General features: G+C 35.7%; 3 protein-coding genes and 1 long non-coding RNA gene across 7 annotated transcripts; 3 read left to right on the top strand and 1 right to left on the bottom strand.

Annotated features, from left to right (window-relative positions):
- The first annotated feature begins 1,454 nt into the window (after positions 1 to 1,454).
- LOC105168285 (cysteine-rich RLK (RECEPTOR-like protein kinase) 3) lies at positions 1,455 to 4,962 on the top strand. Its single transcript, XM_088884180.1, has 7 exons — positions 1,455 to 2,470; positions 2,907 to 3,023; positions 3,107 to 3,246; positions 3,344 to 3,554; positions 3,655 to 3,889; positions 4,021 to 4,165; positions 4,242 to 4,962. The coding sequence occupies exons 1-7, from the start codon at positions 1,687 to 1,689 to the stop codon at positions 4,572 to 4,574; spliced, it is 1,965 nt and encodes a 654-aa protein (XP_088740306.1). The 5' UTR covers positions 1,455 to 1,686; the 3' UTR covers positions 4,575 to 4,962.
- A 2,552-nt stretch (positions 4,963 to 7,514) lies between these two features.
- Positions 7,515 to 10,774, top strand: LOC105168284 (cysteine-rich receptor-like protein kinase 2). Of its 4 annotated transcripts, none has more exons than XM_011088305.3 (8): positions 7,515 to 7,749; positions 7,862 to 8,668; positions 8,750 to 8,863; positions 9,066 to 9,205; positions 9,296 to 9,506; positions 9,594 to 9,828; positions 10,053 to 10,203; positions 10,292 to 10,774. In XM_011088305.3, exons 2-8 carry the CDS (start codon positions 7,909 to 7,911, stop codon positions 10,634 to 10,636), a joined length of 1,956 nt encoding a protein of 651 aa, XP_011086607.1. In that variant the 5' UTR covers positions 7,515 to 7,749; positions 7,862 to 7,908; the 3' UTR covers positions 10,637 to 10,774. The 4 variants fall into 4 exon arrangements, with proteins under 4 accessions (XP_011086607.1, XP_088739205.1, XP_088739204.1 ...); XM_088883079.1 differs by having other exon boundaries at positions 7,837 to 8,668; XM_011088306.3 differs by having other exon boundaries at positions 7,516 to 7,749; positions 7,991 to 8,668.
- A 2,965-nt stretch (positions 10,775 to 13,739) lies between these two features.
- Positions 13,740 to 16,823, top strand: LOC105168659 (glutamate receptor 2.8-like). Its single transcript, XM_011088791.3, has 4 exons — positions 13,740 to 15,024; positions 15,134 to 15,446; positions 15,568 to 15,974; positions 16,151 to 16,823. The coding sequence occupies exons 1-4, from the start codon at positions 14,077 to 14,079 to the stop codon at positions 16,694 to 16,696; spliced, it is 2,214 nt and encodes a 737-aa protein (XP_011087093.3). The 5' UTR covers positions 13,740 to 14,076; the 3' UTR covers positions 16,697 to 16,823.
- Positions 16,824 to 20,198: 3,375 nt separating this feature from the next.
- On the bottom strand, positions 20,199 to 20,954 carry LOC148787300 (uncharacterized). Its single transcript, XR_016066977.1, has 3 exons — positions 20,819 to 20,954; positions 20,622 to 20,686; positions 20,199 to 20,337 (listed from the first exon to the last, which is right to left on the bottom strand). It is a non-coding gene; the product is annotated as an uncharacterized LOC148787300 (long non-coding RNA).
- Between the last annotated feature and the right edge of the window lie 1,299 nt (positions 20,955 to 22,253).

The following is a 22,253-nucleotide window of genomic DNA, read 5'->3' as shown; positions in this document are numbered from 1 at the left end:
GAACGCTAGTAACTTAGGGGATTAAAACGAGAATTACCTGAAGTTAGGGAACGAAAATTGTCTTTAAGCCATACAATTATACCGTATATGAAGACATGTATATATATAGTACAAGAAATAAACCATACATGTTTATTCATTTACATATGCAATACATAGTGAATAAGTTTTCCATACATTAGAAAAAAATTGCTATTACTTATAATTTAATTGACTACAAATTAAAACTTTGATAAATAATTAATTATGATTAAATAAAAATTAATATAAAAACTTAATTTATTTACCAAAAAAATTAATCTTGCTATGCTTATGAGCCTGATCCAAATCGAAATATGCGAACTCTTTTGATTGATCTAACTTGGCCACGTATTCAACTCAAATCTTTAATGGGTCTTGAGGATAAAAATATCTATGTTAGGCTAGTCAGGCTCGTCCCCAATTAAAACTTTTCGATGCTCAAATTAATTTGGGTCAAGATAGAAATATACGATATGATAATTCAAATGAAATAGGTCCATTTATAGATCAAAAAAGTATTTAAACCCAAAAGAATATATATATAAATTAATGCCACACAAGATCCATGTGGTGGATCTGAGGAAACAATTGAAGAAGAAAATTGATGTCCAGTCTGAAACCCCGCCCTGCCTCGCCAATACCTCGGACCCGCCCTGCCTTGCCTCCTTAGAACTTGGCTCTGCCCCCCCACCTCGTCTCGGATTGCCCCGCTACGCCAAACCCGCCTCGCAAACTAGCCCCGTCCCATCCAATTTAAATTTTTATTTTTTAAATTAAGCAATACAAATTTAAATGTAATAATTTAACATAGTTTTTTTTATTTAAAATGAATTATATCATACATATAATATATTCAACTAATTTTTTGTATAAGCAATACTACATATCATTGTAAATTTAAGTAATTTAACATAGCTTTTTTTATTTAAAATAAATTATATAATACAAATATACATTCAATTATTTTTTTTTTGGTATTTCATATATAGAGTTGGATAATATATGTAAAGCTATTTAAAAATTTATCTATAATATTATATTTTTTTTATTAGTAATGTATTATATATAAATAAATAAATAAAATAGACTGAGACGGGTTTGGTATAAAATTCGTAATTGATCCGAACCTGATCGAGTCCAATATTTTAGAATTTAAATCCGCCCCGCCTGATAATATGAGTACCAAATCCACCTCATTTCCGGGCAATTGGGTCCAATTGCCATCCCTAATGACATTCATGCCTCAATGCCTTTCATATATATTGCTGACAAAGAGTTTAAGTGGATTACAAGTTAAAAGGCTCAATCAGAGTGAGGCTTTGGTCAAAGAGTGGAGGGAGGCCGTAAACAGAGGGACAAGAACTATACTTTTTGAAATTGTGGGTGGACCGTGGACCACACGATATCTTATATAGATATATTGAGATATAGATATACTATACATATTTTTGTGGATGGACCATAGATATAAAAAAAACACGGCTTTCAGCTTTTGAAATTTTCTGTCAAATATTTGCTTTTATGGTGATATGGGTTGCATTAATTAATACGTCTCTCATTAATGATAATCCTGATCTCCAGTTCCATACCTTCACATGCGTCCATAGATTTATTACCCGAATTTCTTTCCATCCCAGATAATCAGACACTGGTTTCATACATCCGATGTTAATCTTTGGTCAAGAAATGTCTTTTCTGCTTCTGCGTATGCTAATAGTACTGGTTTTTCATGTAAGACAATCTTTTTCGGAACCAAGAGCAACAGAAGCAGCTTTGATATGCAGCAACAGGACGGCGGAAGCTTCTGACAGGCAAGTCTATGTAGCAAGCTTTCTGGCAACTATGGATTCCGTCACGCCGCAGGTTTCCAGGCAGCGATACGGTGTGGTGATAAACGGGACAGGCAACAACACGGTCTACACCTTTGGTGAATGTATGAAGGACTTATCTCAGAATGATTGCAATCTTTGCTTTGCTCGGATGAAGACTCAAATTTTGAGGTGTTTACCGTTTCAGCGGTTGACTAAAGGTGGCAGGCTGTTCTATGATGGATGCTACTTGAGATATGATGACTTTATGTTCTTCAATGAGAGTTTGAGTGCTGTGGATAGAACTGTTTGTGGGGCTGATGATTTTGTCGGGAATCGGAGTTTGTTTGCGGATAGTGTGTTGGAACTGTCGAGGAAAGTGAGAGTGGAGGGGCCTAAGAATGATGGATTCTTTACAGGGTCTGTCAGCAATGGGAATTTGACAGTTTATGGGTTGGCTCAGTGTTGGGAGTTTGTAAATGGGAGTGGTTGTGTGAACTGTTTGGAGAATGCAGTGCTTAGAATTGGATCTTGCCCTCCAAAGGTGGAAGGAAGAGCTTTGAATGCTGGCTGTTACTTTAGGTATTCAACAACAAGATTTTACAACAATTCTGCCAGCGATGCGCCTGCCGGAGGCGGAGGTGACTGATATTACCTTGTTAATAATCGACATGCATATGGATAATTCCTCCGTTTCGGTCTTTCTGTTGATTGCTACTCCAATATACACGTTTTACTCAATCTGTGCTTTGGTTGAATACTTTGATTGGAATCACCATTTTGTTAAAGGGACTTTTGCAGTTGATTTCTTACAATTTTGTGTCGTTTTCGAGCTCTTTTTGAGTGGAGACTGAGGCCGAGGACTCTGTTCTCCAGTGTTTCCCTGCTTTATAGTTTTCTTTTGCCGTAATTCTACCAATTCATTGAGCTTACATATATAATTTCATGTCGTATTTCTTTCTGTTTGGATAAGTTAGTGGTATTTTGCTTGCTTCGCCTTGAAGGGAAACTCTATTTTTGGCTGGTTTAATGTAGGCATGATGTTGTCATAAATTGTGTGATTGTGTGACATATTAGGGGGATCTCACCGCCGTGCAACTATTTTTGCCTCAACTTCTGCTGCTATTGCTTGTCTGCTATTTGTAGCTGCGGTTTCATTCTTTGCAAGGAACAGAATTGTACGACGAAGAAGAGGTACCTAACCGATCATCACCCGTCTTTCTTATTTCCTGGAGTGACTTTGGTTCATAATGTAACGTAAACTAGTCCGATGACAGAGAAGAAGAAACTCGGTACCCTTTTAGCCAGAGTCACCAAGTCCAAAATCAACTTTTCATATGAAACTCTAGAGAGGGCCACAAATTACTTTGCTAACTCCAATAAGCTGGGGCAAGGAGGATCAGGTTCTGTTTACAAGGTAACCTAGTTTCTATAGTTGATTCTTCTACTAGGAACGAAAATAGTCATTTGGACACTTCATAAGGCTATTAATTCTTGATTCTTGTGGCGAAAAGGGGATATTACCAGGTGGACAGACGGTTGCTGTAAAGAGGCTGTTCTTTAACACGACACAATGGGCCGATCATTTCTTTAACGAGGTTAATTTGATTAGTGGTATTGATCACCCAAACTTGGTGAAGCTTTTGGGTTGCAGCATTACAGGGCCGGAGAGCCTCCTTGTGTACGAATACGTGCCGAACCAAAGCCTTCATGACTATATGTTTGGTTGCTCTCTGATCCTAATTTCCATTTCAAAATGGCCTTTGATTGTCCTATCTATCCCTATCGGTCAGTTAATATTCCTCGTCTTGGCTTGCTTGACCAGTTAGAAAAGATGTGCCGCCGTTGGGGTGGGAAGAGCGGTACAAGATCATATTGGGTACTGCCGAGGGGTTGGCTTTTCTTCATGAAACATCAAAGCTGAGGATCATACACCGGGACATAAAACTGAGCAATGTACTCTTGCATATGGATTTCACGCCAAAAATTGCTGATTTTGGTCTCGCTAGATTGTTCCCAGAAGACGAGACTCATATCAGTACCGCTGTTGCTGGCACTCTGTAAGTTCATGATGTCTTACTTGATCTTGCTATTAATCTATGCTTGTACTTAGAATATAATGCCATCTTCACTTTTCCAATTGTCCTCGGTTGCTTGATCGCTAGATGTTAACTAGTTCTAATTCCAACAGTGGTTATATGGCCCCAGAATACGTCGTTCGTGGAAAATTGACAGAGAAAGCAGATGTCTATAGTTTCGGAGTTGTAGTCATGGAAGTCGTCAGTGGCAGAAGGAACAATGCTTTCTCCCAGAACTCTCTCTCAATCCTCCAAAAGGTACTTCTTATCGCATTACAATGTGAATAACTAATGAACTAAAACTCATCTTCCATTTTCCTTCATTCTTTTGTAGGTATGGGACCTATATCAATCGGGACAACTAATCGAAGCAGTCGATCCATCAGTAAAGGGGAAGTTCCCGGAAGAAGGAGCAACCAGACTACTTCAAATTGGCCTAATCTGTGCACAAGCTGCAGCAGAACGTCGGCCATCAATGTCGGTCATCGTGAAAATGCTGACCGGTAATGAAGAAATCCCTGGGCCGACACAGCCACCGTTTCTCAGCTCCAATAGTGCAGAAATGATCGGTCCATTCAATCCGCCGGGCAAGTACTTCTCTCAGCATGAGTCGAACACAGAGTCATATGATAATGAAATAACAGAAAGCTTTTTCGAACCAAGATGAAAGAGTTTTAGCAAACTAGATAACATAACATTGTAATGCTGCCTCGATGTACATAGAAAAATTGCCTTCAATGACTTGATAGAACTCATCCAAGTATACTAGTAGACTATAGAGATTGTAGTTGCAGTTGTATTGCAAATATCACCATTGATTTAGGTGGCACGTCGTCAGCTTTCTCACGTCTTCGGAAAGGTTTTGCACATGAGAAAAGAGAGCACATCATTAGGCTTGCTGGGAGGTCTCCATCTAAGACCCTCCGACATCTAAGTCAGTGAAGGAGTTCAACATAGAAGAGCCAATATAAATGGGATCTCAAAGTATTTAATGTTGATCTCAATGTAATAAAATGTCTTTTTATAAATAAACTGTACATGAGCTATTTATAATGTTTGAGTGGGTCTACTTACATGTCTAAAAGGTCCACTTGCGCGGTGCCACATGTTATGATCCTAACTTGTAGGATGTTAGGTAAATCAATAGTTTCCAGCAGCAGGTCTCTGAGTAGGGGGCGTGGAGCCAGCTCGGGTTCTGTAGCCCAACACAAAATGAGAGGGCATGAATCTTGGGACTGACGCTGTAATAAAGGCCTATTATGAGGATATTATGTCATTCTACTAATAATTTCCTTAATCCCTATCAACTACCTTTGCATGTACCTTATATGCTCTATGGTTTTTTAGTAAAAAATCCCTATATTAAAGAAATAGCTCTCCATGTTGTATATAATTCAGTATAAATTTCTCTTTTTCGTCAAATTTGACAGTGTTGTAAGAGGGTGTTTTGTTGAACGTATAAGGTATTCAAAATATCTTATAAAATATTTTCAATCTTATAAGTTCTTAAAAAAAAACAAAGTTAATATCACCCAATTTTTTAAAAATATCTTATAAGCTCTACAGATTAATATTTCATAAGAAAATAAATGTTCTCATTATTTTGTCTATATTCTATTTATACGAACAGTAGAAGAAATTTAACATTTAATCATGACTAATTGTCATGGTTAATACGAGTGTGGCTAAAATATTTGTCATGGATTCTCTCTCTCTCTCTCTCTATATCTCACACACACACACACACACACACATAAATTCTTGGTTACATGAACAAATACACAAATTATAAATTAAAGTTTTATCGAATGTATAGATATTTTATCTCATTATTCTATATGAATTTGTATATTTTTATGATTATTTGTCTAGTTATTAAAATATTTGAAAAATATTTAGAAAGTATAAATAATTAAATATTTTTTTATTAAAATTTTTGTTGTGTGATCATACAAATTTTGAATCTACCAAAAAAAATAAAATTAACGAGACTAGAAATATATGAACAAAATGTAGTGTAAATTATCTCCAATTTCTTACAAAGAGCAAAAAATATTTGTATTTGAACCTAATCTTGGGACTGTCAATATAATTTACCTTTCAAAAGATTGCGTTCGTTCTTTCTGATGTATAATCAAACATATTATCACTTTGGCCTTGCAATTTCTAAATAGAAAAAAAAAATCAGCCTTGCAAAATTTTTTTGGACTAATAATGATAAATAAGTTACAATAACTCGATTTCGACAACAATACTTTAATTCGATAACATATCAATATGGCTAACAACAATAAATAAACTATAATAATTCACATAAAGTGAAATAAATATTCGTATATCTCATAAAATTCAAACCTGTAATTTCAAATTTATACATGTGACCTCAACGTTAGCCTTAACTGTGACGCTAAGCTCAACTTTGCAATTGAGCTCACATACACTGGACCTATAATTTTGATAGTGAATCAATTGTATATTTCATTACTTTAAATATTGTTCTTATCTCGTATTATCCTTAATGACATCTAGCATGAAGTTAATCTATCATTTATAGATACTTAGCAATGTGATTATTATAATAACATTAAGTTTATTAAATTATATACTTTTGATCTATAACTTATATTATCTAAATATTCTAAACACAATTAAAACGACTGTTATTGGCTATATTATGATAATTGGTTTATTGTAGAATAACTCACTCATTTATGCACCTCAAATCTGTAGAGTCGAACTATATGGTGATGATCCAAGAAAAAATGATAGAAAAAAATATAGAAAGAGAAAGTATTTGGAGATAGTATATTTGGAAGACTAGAAACCCTATTTCAAATAGGATCTAACCTAGAGGAGTTTTTATCCAAACATGTATTCAAGAGACTACTAACTCTATCAGATAGAATTTATTCTAGAGGAGTCATAATCCCGCCGTCAAATTGGGATACTTCAAACTTTAGATCAAATATGGGTACATATTCGATTACAGGTTCACAAACCTGACCCAATATCCAATATATATGATAACAAATATAAAGAATTACAAAAACAATAAGAAAATAGGGATGGCATCCCGCAGGCCTAATGGGAGGATTGCGCTTACTGTCTCTAAAAACTAAAATCTAATCACCTGAAGATCACTAAGCATACAAAATTATATTTTTAATCTGACTAAACAATCTTAGAAAAAAATGAAATATATACCGTGTATGTGACAATATTCGACCTTAATCATTAAACCACAATTATGGATGGTTTAACTTAATCTTCACTCGCCTTTGTCTTCAACCTCAAAGAGATTCTTTGGGAAAAGGTTCACATGAGGGTCGCTGCTGTGATAATTATAGCTGCGTATGAGGTGGGGGTGGGGTCTCAGGGAAAATTAATGTCAGCTGCCAGCTCTCTCTTGTTGTGGTGTCATTCATTATTTTGCTATCAGAAACAATAACTCTCTGGTCCTAGTTTCTGCTAAGCTATCCCTTTTAAACTTAAATGCTATTTACTCTTACATAAAAACAATAGTAAATACAAATCTTTCTGAAAAAAAAAAAAACGAAATATGACCCCTGATTTTTTCTTTTTAAGAAAAGCGTCACTGTCTCCTGCATCGAGGGTTGTTTTGCAATTTTAGAAGATGAAAGAGTCGTGTTGTTTTTTCTTTTATAAAGGATTTTGGGTGTATTAGTATTTTGAATGAGGAACATGTTACGTGCCAATTTTGGTGCCAGTTTATTTGAAGTGGTTTGAGCCTTTGAACTGGCGAAGTTGCTGACTATCTAGCTGACTTCTGCAGCCAAGTGTTTGAAAATCCAGTGTGAAAGTATTGAGCTAACTTTAGTTAGGTGAGTTTGAACATGAAACAGCTCAACATGTTCTGCAATAATGATTCACATACATCTTGCATACTGCACTTTTAACCTGTGGGACAGCACAACTGCTCTGGTTTTTATGCAGATTTGTGCTGCTTTGTCATCAATTTTGCTTGAAACGCAAAGCAAACCATGATGAAGGAAGCAGTTCTTTGTGCATTAATCAAGATCAGCATGCTGTTGATTCTGCTGTTTGCATATGCATCGTTTGCAGACCCAAGATCTCAGACTGTCAAGATCATGTGTGGGAATCAACTCGAGCATAACTCCACCAGTTACGTGCCGAACTTCATTGCCACCATGGAGAAAATAAGCGAGCAAATGCGAACTTCGGGCTCCGGTGTAGCAATTACGGGCTCAGGACTCGACACCAATTATGGTTTAGCACAATGCTATGGCGATCTCTCCTTACTTGATTGTGTACTGTGCTACGCTGAAGCACGTAGCGTTTTGCCTCAATGCTTTCCTGCGAATGGAGGGAGGATTTTCCTGGACGGCTGCTTCATGAGGGCTGAGAATTACAGTTTCTTTCAGGAGTATACCGGGAGGAATGATCGTGCCGTCTGTGGGAATAAAACCCGAAAGGGCTCAGCATTCCAGGCATCGGCCAGACGGGCTTTGTTGCAAGCAGTTTCAGCAGCGGTGGGTAGCAACGGCTATGCACGGGCTCAGGTTGCCGTGCCTGGGACAACCAAAGAATTGGCTTATGTTTTGGCCAGCTGCTGGAGGACGCTAAACGCAAGTGCTTGCAAAGCTTGTTTGGAGAATGCATCTAGTTCAATATATAGATGTTTGCCTTGGTCCGAAGGCCGGGGGTTGAACACCGGATGCTTCTTGAGTTACTCTGATACCAATTTCCTGAATCCTGTTCCTGGAAATGGAAGTTCAAGAGGTGAAAATACACTTTCTTAGTTTCAGTTCAACCTCTGTTTTTCTTAATTTTTGACCTAATCAAGAAATCGCACTTCTGCAGGGACTGTAATAGTTATTGTAAGTGCAGGTATCAGTGCGATAGCTGTTTTTATTATTGGTGCAGTCATTGGATTTTATGTGTGGAGGCAGAGAATGATCCAAAAGAAGAGAAAAGGTAAAATGCCATTTGCCTAAAAGCGAAAGCAAATTGGATTTCCTATTTCAAATCCTATTACATCTTCTATTGCATTTAACATATGCTCACCATGCGTACATAATTTTTGTAAGTGTTGTTTATGAGGAAACTTCAGTATAATATCGTCAACAATTGTAGTTTCAGGTAACCTCGTCTTTAACAGGATCCCTGATCTTTTCAGGTTCAGGTGATGCAGAGAAATTTGTCAAAATCCTGAGAGACAGCAGCCTGAACTTCAAATATTCCACGCTAGAGAAAGCCACTGGCTCTTTTAACGAAGCCAACAAGCTCGGGCAAGGCGGATTTGGCACAGTGTATAAGGTTGCTACTGGACAAACTTGTATAAAACGTGAAATTACTCTCTATTGAAGCACATTGATGCCTAAAACTGGGATGTTAATATCACGGCAGGGAGTTTTGGCAGACGGAAGAGAGATTGCTGTCAAGAGGCTGTTCTTTAACAACAAACACAGAGCATCAGATTTCTACAATGAAGTCAAAATTATTAGCAGCCTCAATCACAAAAATCTAGTCAGGTTATTAGGCTGCAGTTGTTCAGGACCTGAAAGCCTGCTCGTTTATGAGTTCTTGGTAAACAAGAGCCTGGATTGCTTTATCTTCGGTAAGTACTCACTTTGCATTAAAGTTTCTAAAAGCTCAGGCTGTTTGTTAGAATTAGTAGTTCAATCTAATGCCAAATTGTTCACAGATTCAAGCAAAAATAAAGAATTGAACTGGGAGAAGAGATTTGAGATAATCATAGGATCAGCAGAGGGGTTGATGTACCTCCACGAGAATCCTAACACAAAAATCATTCACCGTGACATAAAAGCAAGCAATATCCTCTTGGACTCCAGGCTGCGTGCTAAAATTGCTGATTTTGGGTTGGCGAGGTCGTTTCAAGAAGATAAAAGTCATATTAGCACCACCATCGCAGGGACATTGTAAGGATATCATTCTTTAATCCTTCTACTAGCAAACATTCACAAGAGTCTAGTTTTACACTAAAATCCGGCATCTAAGTTGACAATGTTTAAATACCATCCCGTTTCATTTGAGCGTTGGTAACGTCTAGAGATTTGATGGGATTTTAACGATCCATTTTGCAAAATATATGTGCGTAAATATTCTGAATCTCATCCTTCTTGAAAAACCGGCATATCTGCAGGGGATATATGGCTCCAGAATACTTAGCACATGGCCAGCTGACGGAAAAAGCAGATGTTTATAGCTTCGGTGTGCTTTTGCTGGAAATTGTTACTGGAAGACAGAACAACGGAAGTAAAACCTCGCAGTACACAGAAAGCTTGGCAACTATTGTAAGTTCTAAAAGCCTCTCAGAATCACAAGCCAGGTTCTAACGTTCCAATTATGTTATCAACCTTACATATCGTTCGGATGAATCAGGCATGGAAGCATTTCCAGGAAAGAACAATCGAGGATCTCATCGATCCAAACCTTATGCTGCATAACTACGAAAACATTGACATCAAGAGCGAGTTTCTACGAGTGGTTCATACAGGACTCTTGTGCTGCCAAGAAATCTCTTCTTTACGACCATCCATGTCAAAGGCACTGCAAATGCTGGTAAACAAAGACGAAATCCTCCCTGCACCGACCAACCCGCCTTTCATGGATGAAAAGACAATGGAATTCAATGACCGGAGCGAAAACCTGTCATCATCGCCTGTTGAGTATGGCAATGCTGCTTCAATTGCCAGCATTTCCCAGAGTATATTCTACCCCAGGTGACATTTGTAAATGGCTAAAACTCAATCAGGGGTAATGTCATAGGCTACTGAAACTTCTTCCCAATATATTAGATAGGAAACTTTGACTACTTGCCTTAATTCATCAGTCTTTACTTGAAATTTAATTTCTTTGTTGCAATTTCAGAGTGTCGGCTGATGTCCGATGATATCGACCAATACGTATTTGGATTGATTAGAGTCGATTCCATAAAAACGCCAGATACCCTATATTATCAGAGTTGATTTAGTATCACAGATAATATTCAATATTATCTCTGACGCAATGATATTATCGTTGGTATATGATAATATTGCTGGTAATATCAGGTGTTATCGGTGTGAATATGTCAAAAATGAAGTTACTTAAGTATATTGCTTTGGGTATTGTGGAGGAATATAATGACACTGTAATTTCATCACTATCTTATTTTTCTCCTTTCGCCGTAATCCCCATTGTTTAAAGGGATTAAGCTCAAGAAAAAGAGAGAAAGATAAAAGTTTGATGGATTTAAAGTTTGGTGAAGAAATGTGAGAGAGAGCAAATGAGTGAGAAATTCTCTTTTCTTCGGCCCAAGAATTAGTGATGGTGAAAAAGTGGCCTAAAATTTCTTTTGATCTCTTCTTCATTATTTTCTTAATAAAAAATTTCTTTTCAAATACTATATACATTCAATATATTTTGTTAAACATATCGAATTAATCATTAAAAATGCTATGAGAATTAATTTTAATCGAAATTAAAAATGCTATAGGAGGAATGTTGATGATGGTGGTGATAATTTTGAATTCCTTTGACAATCCACTCTCTTTTGACTATGCATGTATGTCTTAAGCATTTCAATAATTAATTTATTGATATTTGATATTATATAACTTTTGATTTGTAATATTATATAGTAATTTGTGATTCTTAATCATTTATAATTTTACTATCTTTTGAGATTTTTCTTAAGCATTGTATAATACATTTGTTTCGTATCGTTTGATAATACCTCAATACGCTACAATCAATATAGAATAATACCTGCCGATATTATTATTGATTCCGCAACTTTGAACCATGGGATGCATGGATTGGATTCTGTCCCAATTTTTACTGCATCTGATATTTCATTTCACATACACACATCACACATCACGTACACAAACATTACATTATTAATGAAATGTTAACTTCAGGAATTTTACTCAAAACGCATTTCAAATTTTTAATTTGGTAGAACATGCATTAAGCATACCCAAAAGGTAGAAAAATATAAATAAAGGCTGTTTGTACCCCTCAGTGATATTCTAAAATTTAACTTCATTCTATTTTTATATAATTGTAATTTTCTTGCATATTCGGTCAAAATTTCGATAAGTAATTAATATAAATAAAATCTGTAATAAAATAATATACTATTTATTTTTTTAAATATTAGACAAATTTAGTTAGTTGATTTACTAACAGTTAACAAATTCAAACTTTTTAAGTTATTTATAAATGAACATATTTGGATATTAGACTATATCAATACCCAGAGTTATTTAGAATATTAAGCCATTACCTATATCCATGGGTACTAGACCCTACCCATATCCACTCACTAATTTCATGGGTCTAGGGTAGGGTAGGTCTCTTACCCATTGGGTAAGGTATGAATATTGATATGAAGGTTATTTTTTGGGTATGGATAGTTTTAATACCCTACTCATTAACAAGCCTAGCTATCCAAATAAAAAAGGCCATTTTCAATTTCAACTTTTACTTTTAAACGACAATTCTAATTTCTTCGAGCTTCATACTCTGAACTTTAATTTCAATCTCTTAATTGTACTAAAAAAACCAATGAGAAATTTTACTCTCATTTTCATTTATCTACACTATCTTAATTCCTAACATTTAATCTCATTATTTTTGTACTTCAACTGAACCCCAACACAATATTTTGTTGGCATCAATATATTGGGATGTCCCCTCCTTTGCCCTAGTCTCTGGGGGCACCATAAGAAATGATTAATTGTCTAATCACATATTCATCACTACACTAAATTAAACAAATAGTCTATCTTAAAATGTTCATCCTACTGTCAGTGTCAAATCAAAAAGTTTACTTTGCATCCGAAAAGTATACAGAATTCAATAGGGCTTTTATTAATTCAATTTTCTGGAAGAAATGGTGCTATGACTAGTAGCTTCTTGTACGAGAAAACTGGCCGATCATTCGACTCGAGAGCCATTTCAAGATAGCTTGGGATTGACATTGAATGGATTGAAATTTTTATTTCAATTTTTGACTGATCCGCAAGCTTACTGCTGAGTAGAACCATTCTAAATTGACCATCAGCATCATGGAATTAAAGAATCAATTTTCAAGCTTGATTGAACTCATAGTATTCCTCAATTGTAGCAAGAGATTAAGAACAGTAGCGATCGTTTGATTTCCTGGTGAAAGCTCGCTGAACATTCGTCTCATGAAATCAAAGTATGTTAGAAATATGATAATGAGAGTGGACTTTTAACAGTTCATGAAGATCCTGCTGATGAAGTATATATTGTCGCTTGAGTTTAGTCTCTTGTGGCCTTGCTATATAGAACAACAAAACTGAACTTCCCTTGGCATAAACGTGGATCAGATGCCAAAGATGGGAATTCCTTTCTTCACAATTTCATCTTTCTCACTACTTACTCTATTTCTCACACTGTGCAGCGCACTAAATAACTCTACGAACTTTCATGTTGGCATCGTACTTGATTTCGAGTCACTTGTTGGGCGAATAGGCCTCACCAGCTTGTCATTGTCTCTCACTGATTTTTATTCACTTCACACAAACTATTCTACAAGAATTGTGCTTCACACAAGGGATTCAAAGGGACTAGTCACCGATGCTGCAGCTAGTGGTACGTAGCCGATTACTCATCCCTTTCGCTATATATTCTTGCTTCTTTCTCAACTATGTATATATTGGCATCTCATGCACCCAAAGACTAATTGCATGTTTGATCTTTGTGACAATATATGTTTTGTTTCTTCTCATATGCTTATTAGTTAGTCCCAATCGTCTTGCGTAAATGCAGCTCTCAATTTGTTGAACGAGGTAGAAGTCGATGCAATAATTGGTCCTCAAAAATCAGCGCAAGCAAACTTTGTGATTGGTCTTGGAGATGCAGCAAAAGTGCCTATCATTTCTTTTTCTGCAACAAGTCCTTCACTCAATCCTCGAACCCTCTATTCCGTTCAGACTGCCCCAACTGATGCTGCTCAAGTTGATGCTATTGCAACCATAGTTAAGTACTACAGATGGGGTCAAGTTGTTATCGTGTATGAAGATTCAGACTATGGCAACGGCATTGTTCCTTTCTTATCTAATGCATTTCAAGATGTCAACGCTCGAGTTTCATACAGAAGCGTTATCCCTGTATCAGCAACTGATGATTTTATCCTTCAAGAGCTGTACAAGATGAAAACTATGCAGACGAGAGTCTTTGTGGTGCATATTTCAAGCTCTCTTGCTTCCAGGTTTTTCCTTAAAGTGAAGGAAGCGGAAATGATGAGCCAAGGGTATGCATGGATTGTAACCAGTGGGCTGATGGATTTGTTTTACTCACTGGATCCACATGTAGTCGAATCCATGCAAGGAGTTATTGGTGTAAAGCCCTTAATTCCCACTTCAAGAAGACTCAGGTCTACAACTAGAAGGTGGAAAAGGAAGTTCCTTGAGGATAATCCCAGCATCTCATCACAAGGAGAGATGAGCCTTTACGGGCTGTGGGCATATGATACTTTGTGGGCATTAGCTATGGCTGCAGAAAAAGTTGGGATTAGGGAGCCAAGTGCTTCACAGAGTAAACTTGCTTTTAACTCCACCAACATGTTTGCTACTGAAATATCACAAACAGGTCCAAAACTTCTGGGAGCAATCTTGGGGACGACATTTCGAGGACTAGGTGGGGTTTTCCGATTAGTAAATGGTCAACTAGAGACGTCATCTTTTCAAGTGCTGAATTTAGTTGGAAAGGAGCTGAAAGAGGTGGGAATATGGGAACCACGGACTCGAAATTCAGGTGAAAAAAATGTGAATCGAATCAGTTTTACAGGTGAAAAATTGAAGAACATCACATGGCCCGGAGAATCAAAGGAAGTACCAAAGGGATGGGAGTTCCCTGTAAGTGGTAAGAAGCTTAAAGTTGGAGTTCCAGCAAGAGCTGGTTTTACGCAGTTCGTAAAAGTCGAAAGGGACCCTCAAACTAATGCTTCCAAAATCAGTGGATACTACATAGATTTGTTTGATTCTGTAATGGCACATCTACATCATGGCGCTGTCCGATACGAGTATGTCCCATTTGAAACCAATGATGACTCAAGTGCGGTGAACTATGATGCATTAGTATATGAAGTCTACAATGGGGTAAATAGTACTGTGACTAAATCAGCTCCACTTTGTTCTGATCACAACTTCTATTTTTTATCCATCTCCGACTTGTTTTCATGGTTCTTTTATATATATAATATTTCAGATGTACGATGCTGCTGTCGGCGACATCACCATAACAGCCAACCGATCTCAATTCGTCGACTTTACTCTCCCAATCGAAGAAGGAGGAGTTACGAGGACACAGAAGATTCAATATGAAAATCCCAATGATGAATGGTTTTTCTTGAAGCCCCTCAAAAAGGAACTATGGTTAACTGCCATAGCCCTATTCATTTTGACTGGAGTTGCTCTCTGGATTCTTGAACATAGGTTTAACAGAGCTTTCAGAGGTCCCCCCTCGGAGCATGTTGGCTTGATTTTCTACATTCCCTTCATGTCATTAGTATTCGCACATAGTGAGTAATCGTCCTCCTTTTGATCAGAAACATAGACAATTCTTGTTTTCCTACTAATTTTAATGATGTTTACATGTATGTTCTCATTGATATATACTGTGTCGTGTCTATACCATTGTAGGGGAAAGGATAGTGAGCAATTTAGCTCGACTAGTTGTGGTCGTCTGGGTATTTGTTGTGCTAATATTAAGCTCAACTTACACAGCAAGCCTTTCAGCAAGATTAACAGCATGGAAACTTCAAAAAGCTGATACAGATGTAAATGTGCTTATCAGAAACGGAGACTATATTGGGTGTCGTGAAGGCTCTTTCATCTTTCAGTACTTGAAAGATTTGGGATTCGATGAATCCAAGATCAGGACTTACAATAATCCAGAGGATGTTGATGATGCCCTGTCTCGAGGAAGTGAGAGAGGTGGAATAACGGCACTGTTCTCCCGCACGCCTTACACCAACCTCTTCTTGTCCAAGTACTGTAACAAGTACATGAAAGTTGGCTCACCATTTCTCACTGAGGGCTTCGCCTTTGTAAGTACAATAGTTTCTTTCAATTGATTGAGTCTCCTTTTTAAAAGTTCAGGAGTTGCATCGCCATTTCTTTTGTTCAGGACGTTTTGTGTCTATTAATACTTTCATTAGGCGTAAAATGCCCATATATAGCTCATAGTGCTAATAATATCTCGTTTATCTTTCAAAATCGACAGGCTTTTAGAAAGGGATCGCCATTAGTTGCTGACGTCTCTCGCACAATCATTGAACTCATAGATGATGGTAGAATATCGGAAATTAAAGCGCATTGGATGAAAGACTCAGCATGTAATGAAGATGAACTAGGTCTCTCTACTGCCTCATGGAAAAATATCGACTTGCATAGCTTTAAAATCCTCTTTGGAATCACTGGGGCGATCACCACGACCTGCCTTGTGGTATTCTTGGTCACATATCTCTACAAAAATAGAGATTTTATTCAAAGGATCTCCAGCTCTAGCACCACAATTTGGTCCAAGGTTCGTGCACTCTGCAAGCATTTTGATCAACGAGACCCCAAATCGTTCCGTTGTAGCAGGTCCAAAGAAGACGACGAGAATGCATCGCCAAACATAATTGTATATCCAATTCGTAGGAGCACAATAGTTCCAGTTGAATCAGCAGACATCGAAGACGCAAATGGAGTCATTCGTACTAATTCAGACCATAGAGAACATGCAGATGAATCAAGATCAATCCAGCTTGAAAACATCAGAGTGTAGTTTGTTATGTAACCAATAGATTTGGGAAAAGGCCATTGGGAGATCAGCTGGAAAAGCTAACTTCTTTTTGCTTTTCGTGTGTTAGCATCATTACAACGAATAAATGAAAAGACATTGACTTCATGAGTCTACCTTTTGCACTAAGAGGAGATAGAAGACACCACTAATTAACTGTGATCTAAATTACCCCAAAAATATCAATTGATGTAAATGTTACGATGATAGTTAGACAATGTCTTAAAAGATCTTATGGAGTATAATAGAGTGAAGAACAAATACAGGTCGTGTTTTCATTGATCCTTACGTTGCTATCATGCTCCGAAAGAAAAGACCTATCGAATCAATAAAAACGTTTCTCGATATGGTATATATTGGGACACTTACTTATTTTGGGTCAGTTAATCAATCAATTATGTCCATCAGGCGTTAGACCCAGAAGCCCATTGGGAACTTGCCTCCAAACCAAAAAACTGCAAAATACCCCATTGTGTTATGTTCACAAAAAAAATAGCATATTACTCTCATGTGTTCTTCAAAATAAATCAAACTACCCCTTATATATGGCAGTATAATTCATGAGCTATTCCTACGATTTTTTATGGTTTTTAAGAATAAAATATTAGTTTTTGTATAAATAAATATCAAACACTATATTTTCATATTAATAATATTTATAACAATAACATACATTTTAATTAAAAAAACTATTAAATTATATAGAAAATTAAAAAAGAAAAAAACATGTATCAGTAGCTAACGGAAAATCAGAACGAAATTCATCAAGCGTAGTTTGAACGAACACAAGAGTGCCGAGGTTGAATCACCGACCGCTTATGGAGCTATGGTAGGTAAAGTTTTTACTAAGAACAACTCAATTATGGAGCTATCAATACCACTCTATTAAAAGCCTAGAACCCTAAAGGTGAAAGTCAGAGTCAACACAATTGAGCAGAATACCTTTGCATTTGTTTTTTCATTCAAAGAGGATGCAGACAGGATACTTGAATAAAGCCCTTGGACATTTTGAGCTCACCATTTTATTACAAAAATATGGAAACAAGAACAAGCTTTCAGCGAACTTGAGTTTCGCACATCAGAATTTTGGATACAAGCACGAAATATTCCAGTGATGATTATTACATACAACATAGCCAAGAGTATTGGTGAAAAATTTGGTGAAAATTGTGTGGTTTGTGTTATAATTAGATATTTTTACACATCAATATCAATATGATAATCACATAATTAGATATAGTAATTAAATAAATGAAATAAAATTCAAAAAATTAGAAAAGTTGCACCGATGGAGAGTCACGATACTTGTCGCTGTCCTAAAGTCATGATTTGCCTCCCTACGTGCAGGTTTTAACCGCTGACCATGATTTTAAGATAAAACTCCATTAATTAGCTTTGAGCAGTATCTCATCTCATGTGTACGATCACTAGGAGACTAAGAACCAACCCACAATCACTTAACAAAAACTCTAAAATACTTGTGAGAGTATGAAATGTTGTTCTCGAAACTCACATAAACTCTTCATTAAACTATGGATCTTTTCCTCAATGTGTCAAATGAAAATGTTGATGGCCCTATAAATAATTTAAAGAATTTGACTGTTATAAAAAAAATTAAGTGGCAAGATTAAAAACTAATAATTACCTTAATAAAACAAATATTAAATGGGCCACATAAATATAAAATTGTAACAGCCAAATACTTATTATAATTCAAGGGTGCAAATGAAGGACCACAACTTTTCGAATCTAGATATTTCTACAAGTACCACTGAAAGTACGGACATGATACGAACAGATGCCGCCAGCTAAGGCAGCATATAGAAAGGCTCATCCAGACCAATTACCTAAAGGACTGTGTAGACAAAGCTCGTAGGAGCGAGGATCACCCTACTGACTACACTAGAAAGGAGCACCGAAAAGATAAAGCTCTTGTTGAAGAGCAAAGCCCGAAAAAGATACCTGCTAAAGGGTGATCCACATGCTCAATTATTTATTTATTATAAAGAAAATTATAAAAATAATATTTTTTTAATATTATACATAATTGTGACGAGTCGTGGACAGACATAAATTTTTTATTTTTTGGAAAAATTAAAGTGTCGAGTCGTAGACAATATCTACGACTCCACACAAACTTTTTTTTTCCTAAAATTAATGCCCGAGTCGTGGATAGCATCCACGGCTTGGGTCTTAAAATAATTATATATTTAATTAATAAAAAACATACAATTACAAATTTAAAATAGTAAATTACAATTAATCATAATATTAAAATTGAATTAATTAAAAAAATACAATTTATCTATACAAATCTGTATATAATTTTTTATACAAATGCAAAAATACAATTATTGTAGACAACTCCTCACTGGCATATTTGATCGTCTTGAAAAATCTCCTCTTTGTTGGGCTTGTTGCCTTTCACGCATTTGCAGCCAATCTATTTTGTTCTAAATACGTCATGTTTGGTTTCGACTAAGACGTGTAGAGATATGAATAGTAGTATCGTGAACCAATTCAAATTTTGAAATATCCCAATAATCTTTGACTGCACAGGTTCAAAAGACTTAAAATATGTATTTTTATAAACTATCAGATTATAATAATTATTAACCATTGATGCAACATTAATATTATATGCAATGTTTATTTTTTAGCGCTAGAGCAAGGGATGCTAAATTGATTCCACTTACCGCATGAACATTCTCAGTTGGCGATTTTGACAACATGGGTGTTGAGTCCATGTCCATACTGGCGTTTTCTCACGACCGAGGAAGACTGTTGAAAGTGATAGTATTTCGTGGTCATATGCTTTACAAATTCTTTTTGCCACCGTGTGGACATTTTGTATGCAAAATCCGTCTATAGTTGGTTGTTATTCATCATTACTTGACTCTTTGCCTCCCTCGCACAAAAAATAATAAACAGTATGTTGAAGCGTCATTTCAACTATTGTAGTCACCGGCAAGCGGCGAGCCCTTTTTAGAACTCCATTTATGCATTCAGACATGTTTGTCGTCAAAATACTGCATACCTATTCACCATCATGAGACCATTTTTTCTTGTTAATCTGGTCTAAGAATGCAAACACATCTAGTTTTTTGTTCTTTATCTCTTCCATAATTCAATTAAACTATCTAATTTGATATTTAGAGCTAGCTCTTCAAAAAAGATCCTTCAATACCACATTTTTGTAACTACTGTTGAAATCTGAACACACGTCCCTTAAGCAATAGCGGTGCACCCCGTGAGGTGGCATAAAGTCCAAACATTCGCTTACTGCTTTAGTGATATAGGGGTGATAGTAAAAAATAAGGCACATCGCACATCGCCTTCTTATAACATGCTTGCTTAATTGTTGAAAAAACCACTTCCAAGATGAATAAGATTCTTTATTGACGATTGCAGATGCAAGAGGGAGTACTACTGATTTTTACTCATGGCAGCTGCAATCAACATTTTGTGTTTGTATTTTGAGTATAAATAAGTCCCATCTACACTAATAATTTATTGACAAAATTGGAACCCTTCAATACACGATTTGAACGCCCAGAAGATGTATTCTATTACATGTGCACCCGTTGATTGCTGGAAAACTTTGTGTTCACATTCAATAGTAGTTCCTGCATCATATTTTGGAAAAATTGCATAAAACCCCCTTCTGTTTTCAAAATTTAGCTAAAAATCCCCTGTGTTAAAAGAATAGGCAAAAAAACCCTGTGTTTTTTAAAATGTTGCATACTCTCTCCTTCCATTTGATAAACCCTATCCTCAAGGCGAACATATCCATACCATCAATTTGAACTTTCATTGATCGGTTGAGGATAAGTAATTAGCTCAAATCTTAGTAGATGGCGGCATAATTATTCCAAAAAATAAAGGTAATTATATGTAATGAAACAAATACCCGCTCCAAGAAACAGTCCACCTCTTCCACAACCTATGGAGCCCCAGCGTAAACACATCATTCATCTGCATGCAAAACAAAGCCCATGCTCAGACATCATCAGTTCCCATTTGCTTAGAGAAAGAGAAGAACATTGATACTAAGAATTGTTGGAGTATATGAAGACATATATAATATAGTAAAAGGTCGCGCAGTACTTGGTCATAGACAGGAGCAATGCGGTTGAAAAGCTCCTGCCGGTCAGCTGCGCCCTCATGGGTTGCGGCCTCTGATTCCGGTCGACGTCGAGATGTAGCCATTCGGTGTTTCCAGTCTCTGCTAAAGCCCCAAGATTCGTTTCACAGAGTTTCAAGAAAACATAGTTTGAGTTAATATAGTATCGTTTCACAAAGTTCCAAAATGTCGAGTCAACTATTTGCTGGAATCTTTTCAAATAAATTAATTATTTTTTTATATCAACGACCCAAAAATGGAAACAATTAATAAATTTTTTAGTGAGTTTGTATCTGAATATAATTAGAGTTGAAGTCAACAATAGGGAACAGTGATGTGTTGAGGATCTTTAAAATATTTTGTCATTATATTTTTTAAATCAATTAGATGCACATGGTTTTGGCGTTTTATACTATTAATAAAGTTTTAAATGCATAGGAATTATAATTTTACATTTGTCACAATTTCCTTTTTTCTTTAGTAGAAAAATGGTCAGTCAATTGGATATGGATGAGTGTAACAATATTTTTAAATAAATCAATTACTATTTTTATATTAGAATCAACGCCGCCCCCAATAAAAAATTAAAATTATTATAAAACGATTAATGCTGGTAAGAGGTGTTGATTTGTTGTTGTTTGTATTCTCCACCGGTAACTTAATTAATTAGGCAAGTATATACCAATCATGTCTGAGCCTCATATTGATTACGATTAATCGAAGTCATAAATTCGAGTTTTTTCGCATATGTAAATATTGTGAGTTTATCGTAATACATTTATAGTTTTTAATTGTGTTGTTATATTGATCGTATTACCTAGTTGTTCAATTTATTAATATAATCATGTAATTATTTTGAAAAAAACTTAGGCAAGTGTTATGATAAATGGAAAACGACATGTACTTTAATTATGATTATATAGTCAACTCATATGAAAATAAGTTCAATTAAGACAATTTATTAGAGGTCCTCAATCATTAAGGTGTAATAAATCTTTTAATAACACAATTTAAGACATATGTTATATATTACATAATTGCATGATTAATTAAGGATATATACGCGACAGCACAGTGATGATACAACAACAATAAAATTTATATAATTAACTAAAAAATATTTAATTACGAAAAAGAAACAACATGACAATATAATTTATTAATAAAAGGATCTTAATTATTTCAATAAGAAAACTAAATAATCAAATTTATTCTACTTTATTATACTTGATGTGTGCGGTTTTAGCACGGATCCAATTAGCTTGGACCTTGATAATGGACTTGGGCAGATTAAGCAAAAAAATCTTTAAAAAAACAGAACCTGCAAAACAACAAGTTAGCACTCTGACGTCCAAGTTAGCCTTGAATATAGGAACAAATGATCGTAAAAATAAATTATAATAAAAAATTGAGATATAT

The sequence above is a fragment of the Sesamum indicum genome, linkage group LG8 (assembly GCF_026168435.1).
Source record: "Sesamum indicum cultivar Baizhima isolate 11 linkage group LG8, ASM2616843v1, whole genome shotgun sequence".
NCBI classification, from domain to species: Eukaryota; Viridiplantae; Streptophyta; class Magnoliopsida; order Lamiales; family Pedaliaceae; genus Sesamum; species Sesamum indicum.
This window is presented reverse-complemented; position numbering and strand designations above follow the sequence as displayed.

Bases quoted from the DNA above. Each gene is read 5' to 3' on its own strand.
- LOC105168285 (XM_088884180.1), top strand. From the start codon at position 1,687: ATGTTAATCTTTGGTCAAGAAATGTCTTTTCTGCTTCTGCGTATGCTA. The intron at 2,471-2,906 runs GTGACTGATATT...GTGACATATTAG, and splicing joins TGCGCCTGCCGGAGGCGGAG to GGGGATCTCACCGCCGTGCA. The intron at 3,247-3,343 runs GTAACCTAGTTT...TGTGGCGAAAAG, and splicing joins GATCAGGTTCTGTTTACAAG to GGGATATTACCAGGTGGACA.
- LOC105168284 (XM_011088305.3), top strand. From the start codon at position 7,909: ATGATGAAGGAAGCAGTTCTTTGTGCATTAATCAAGATCAGCATGCTG. The intron at 8,669-8,749 runs GTGAAAATACAC...GCACTTCTGCAG, and splicing joins TGGAAATGGAAGTTCAAGAG to GGACTGTAATAGTTATTGTA. The intron at 9,507-9,593 runs GTAAGTACTCAC...AATTGTTCACAG, and splicing joins CCTGGATTGCTTTATCTTCG to ATTCAAGCAAAAATAAAGAA.
- LOC105168659 (XM_011088791.3), top strand. From the start codon at position 14,077: ATGAAAACTATGCAGACGAGAGTCTTTGTGGTGCATATTTCAAGCTCT. The intron at 15,025-15,133 runs GTAAATAGTACT...ATAATATTTCAG, and splicing joins TATATGAAGTCTACAATGGG to ATGTACGATGCTGCTGTCGG. The intron at 15,447-15,567 runs GTGAGTAATCGT...ATACCATTGTAG, and splicing joins GTCATTAGTATTCGCACATA to GGGAAAGGATAGTGAGCAAT.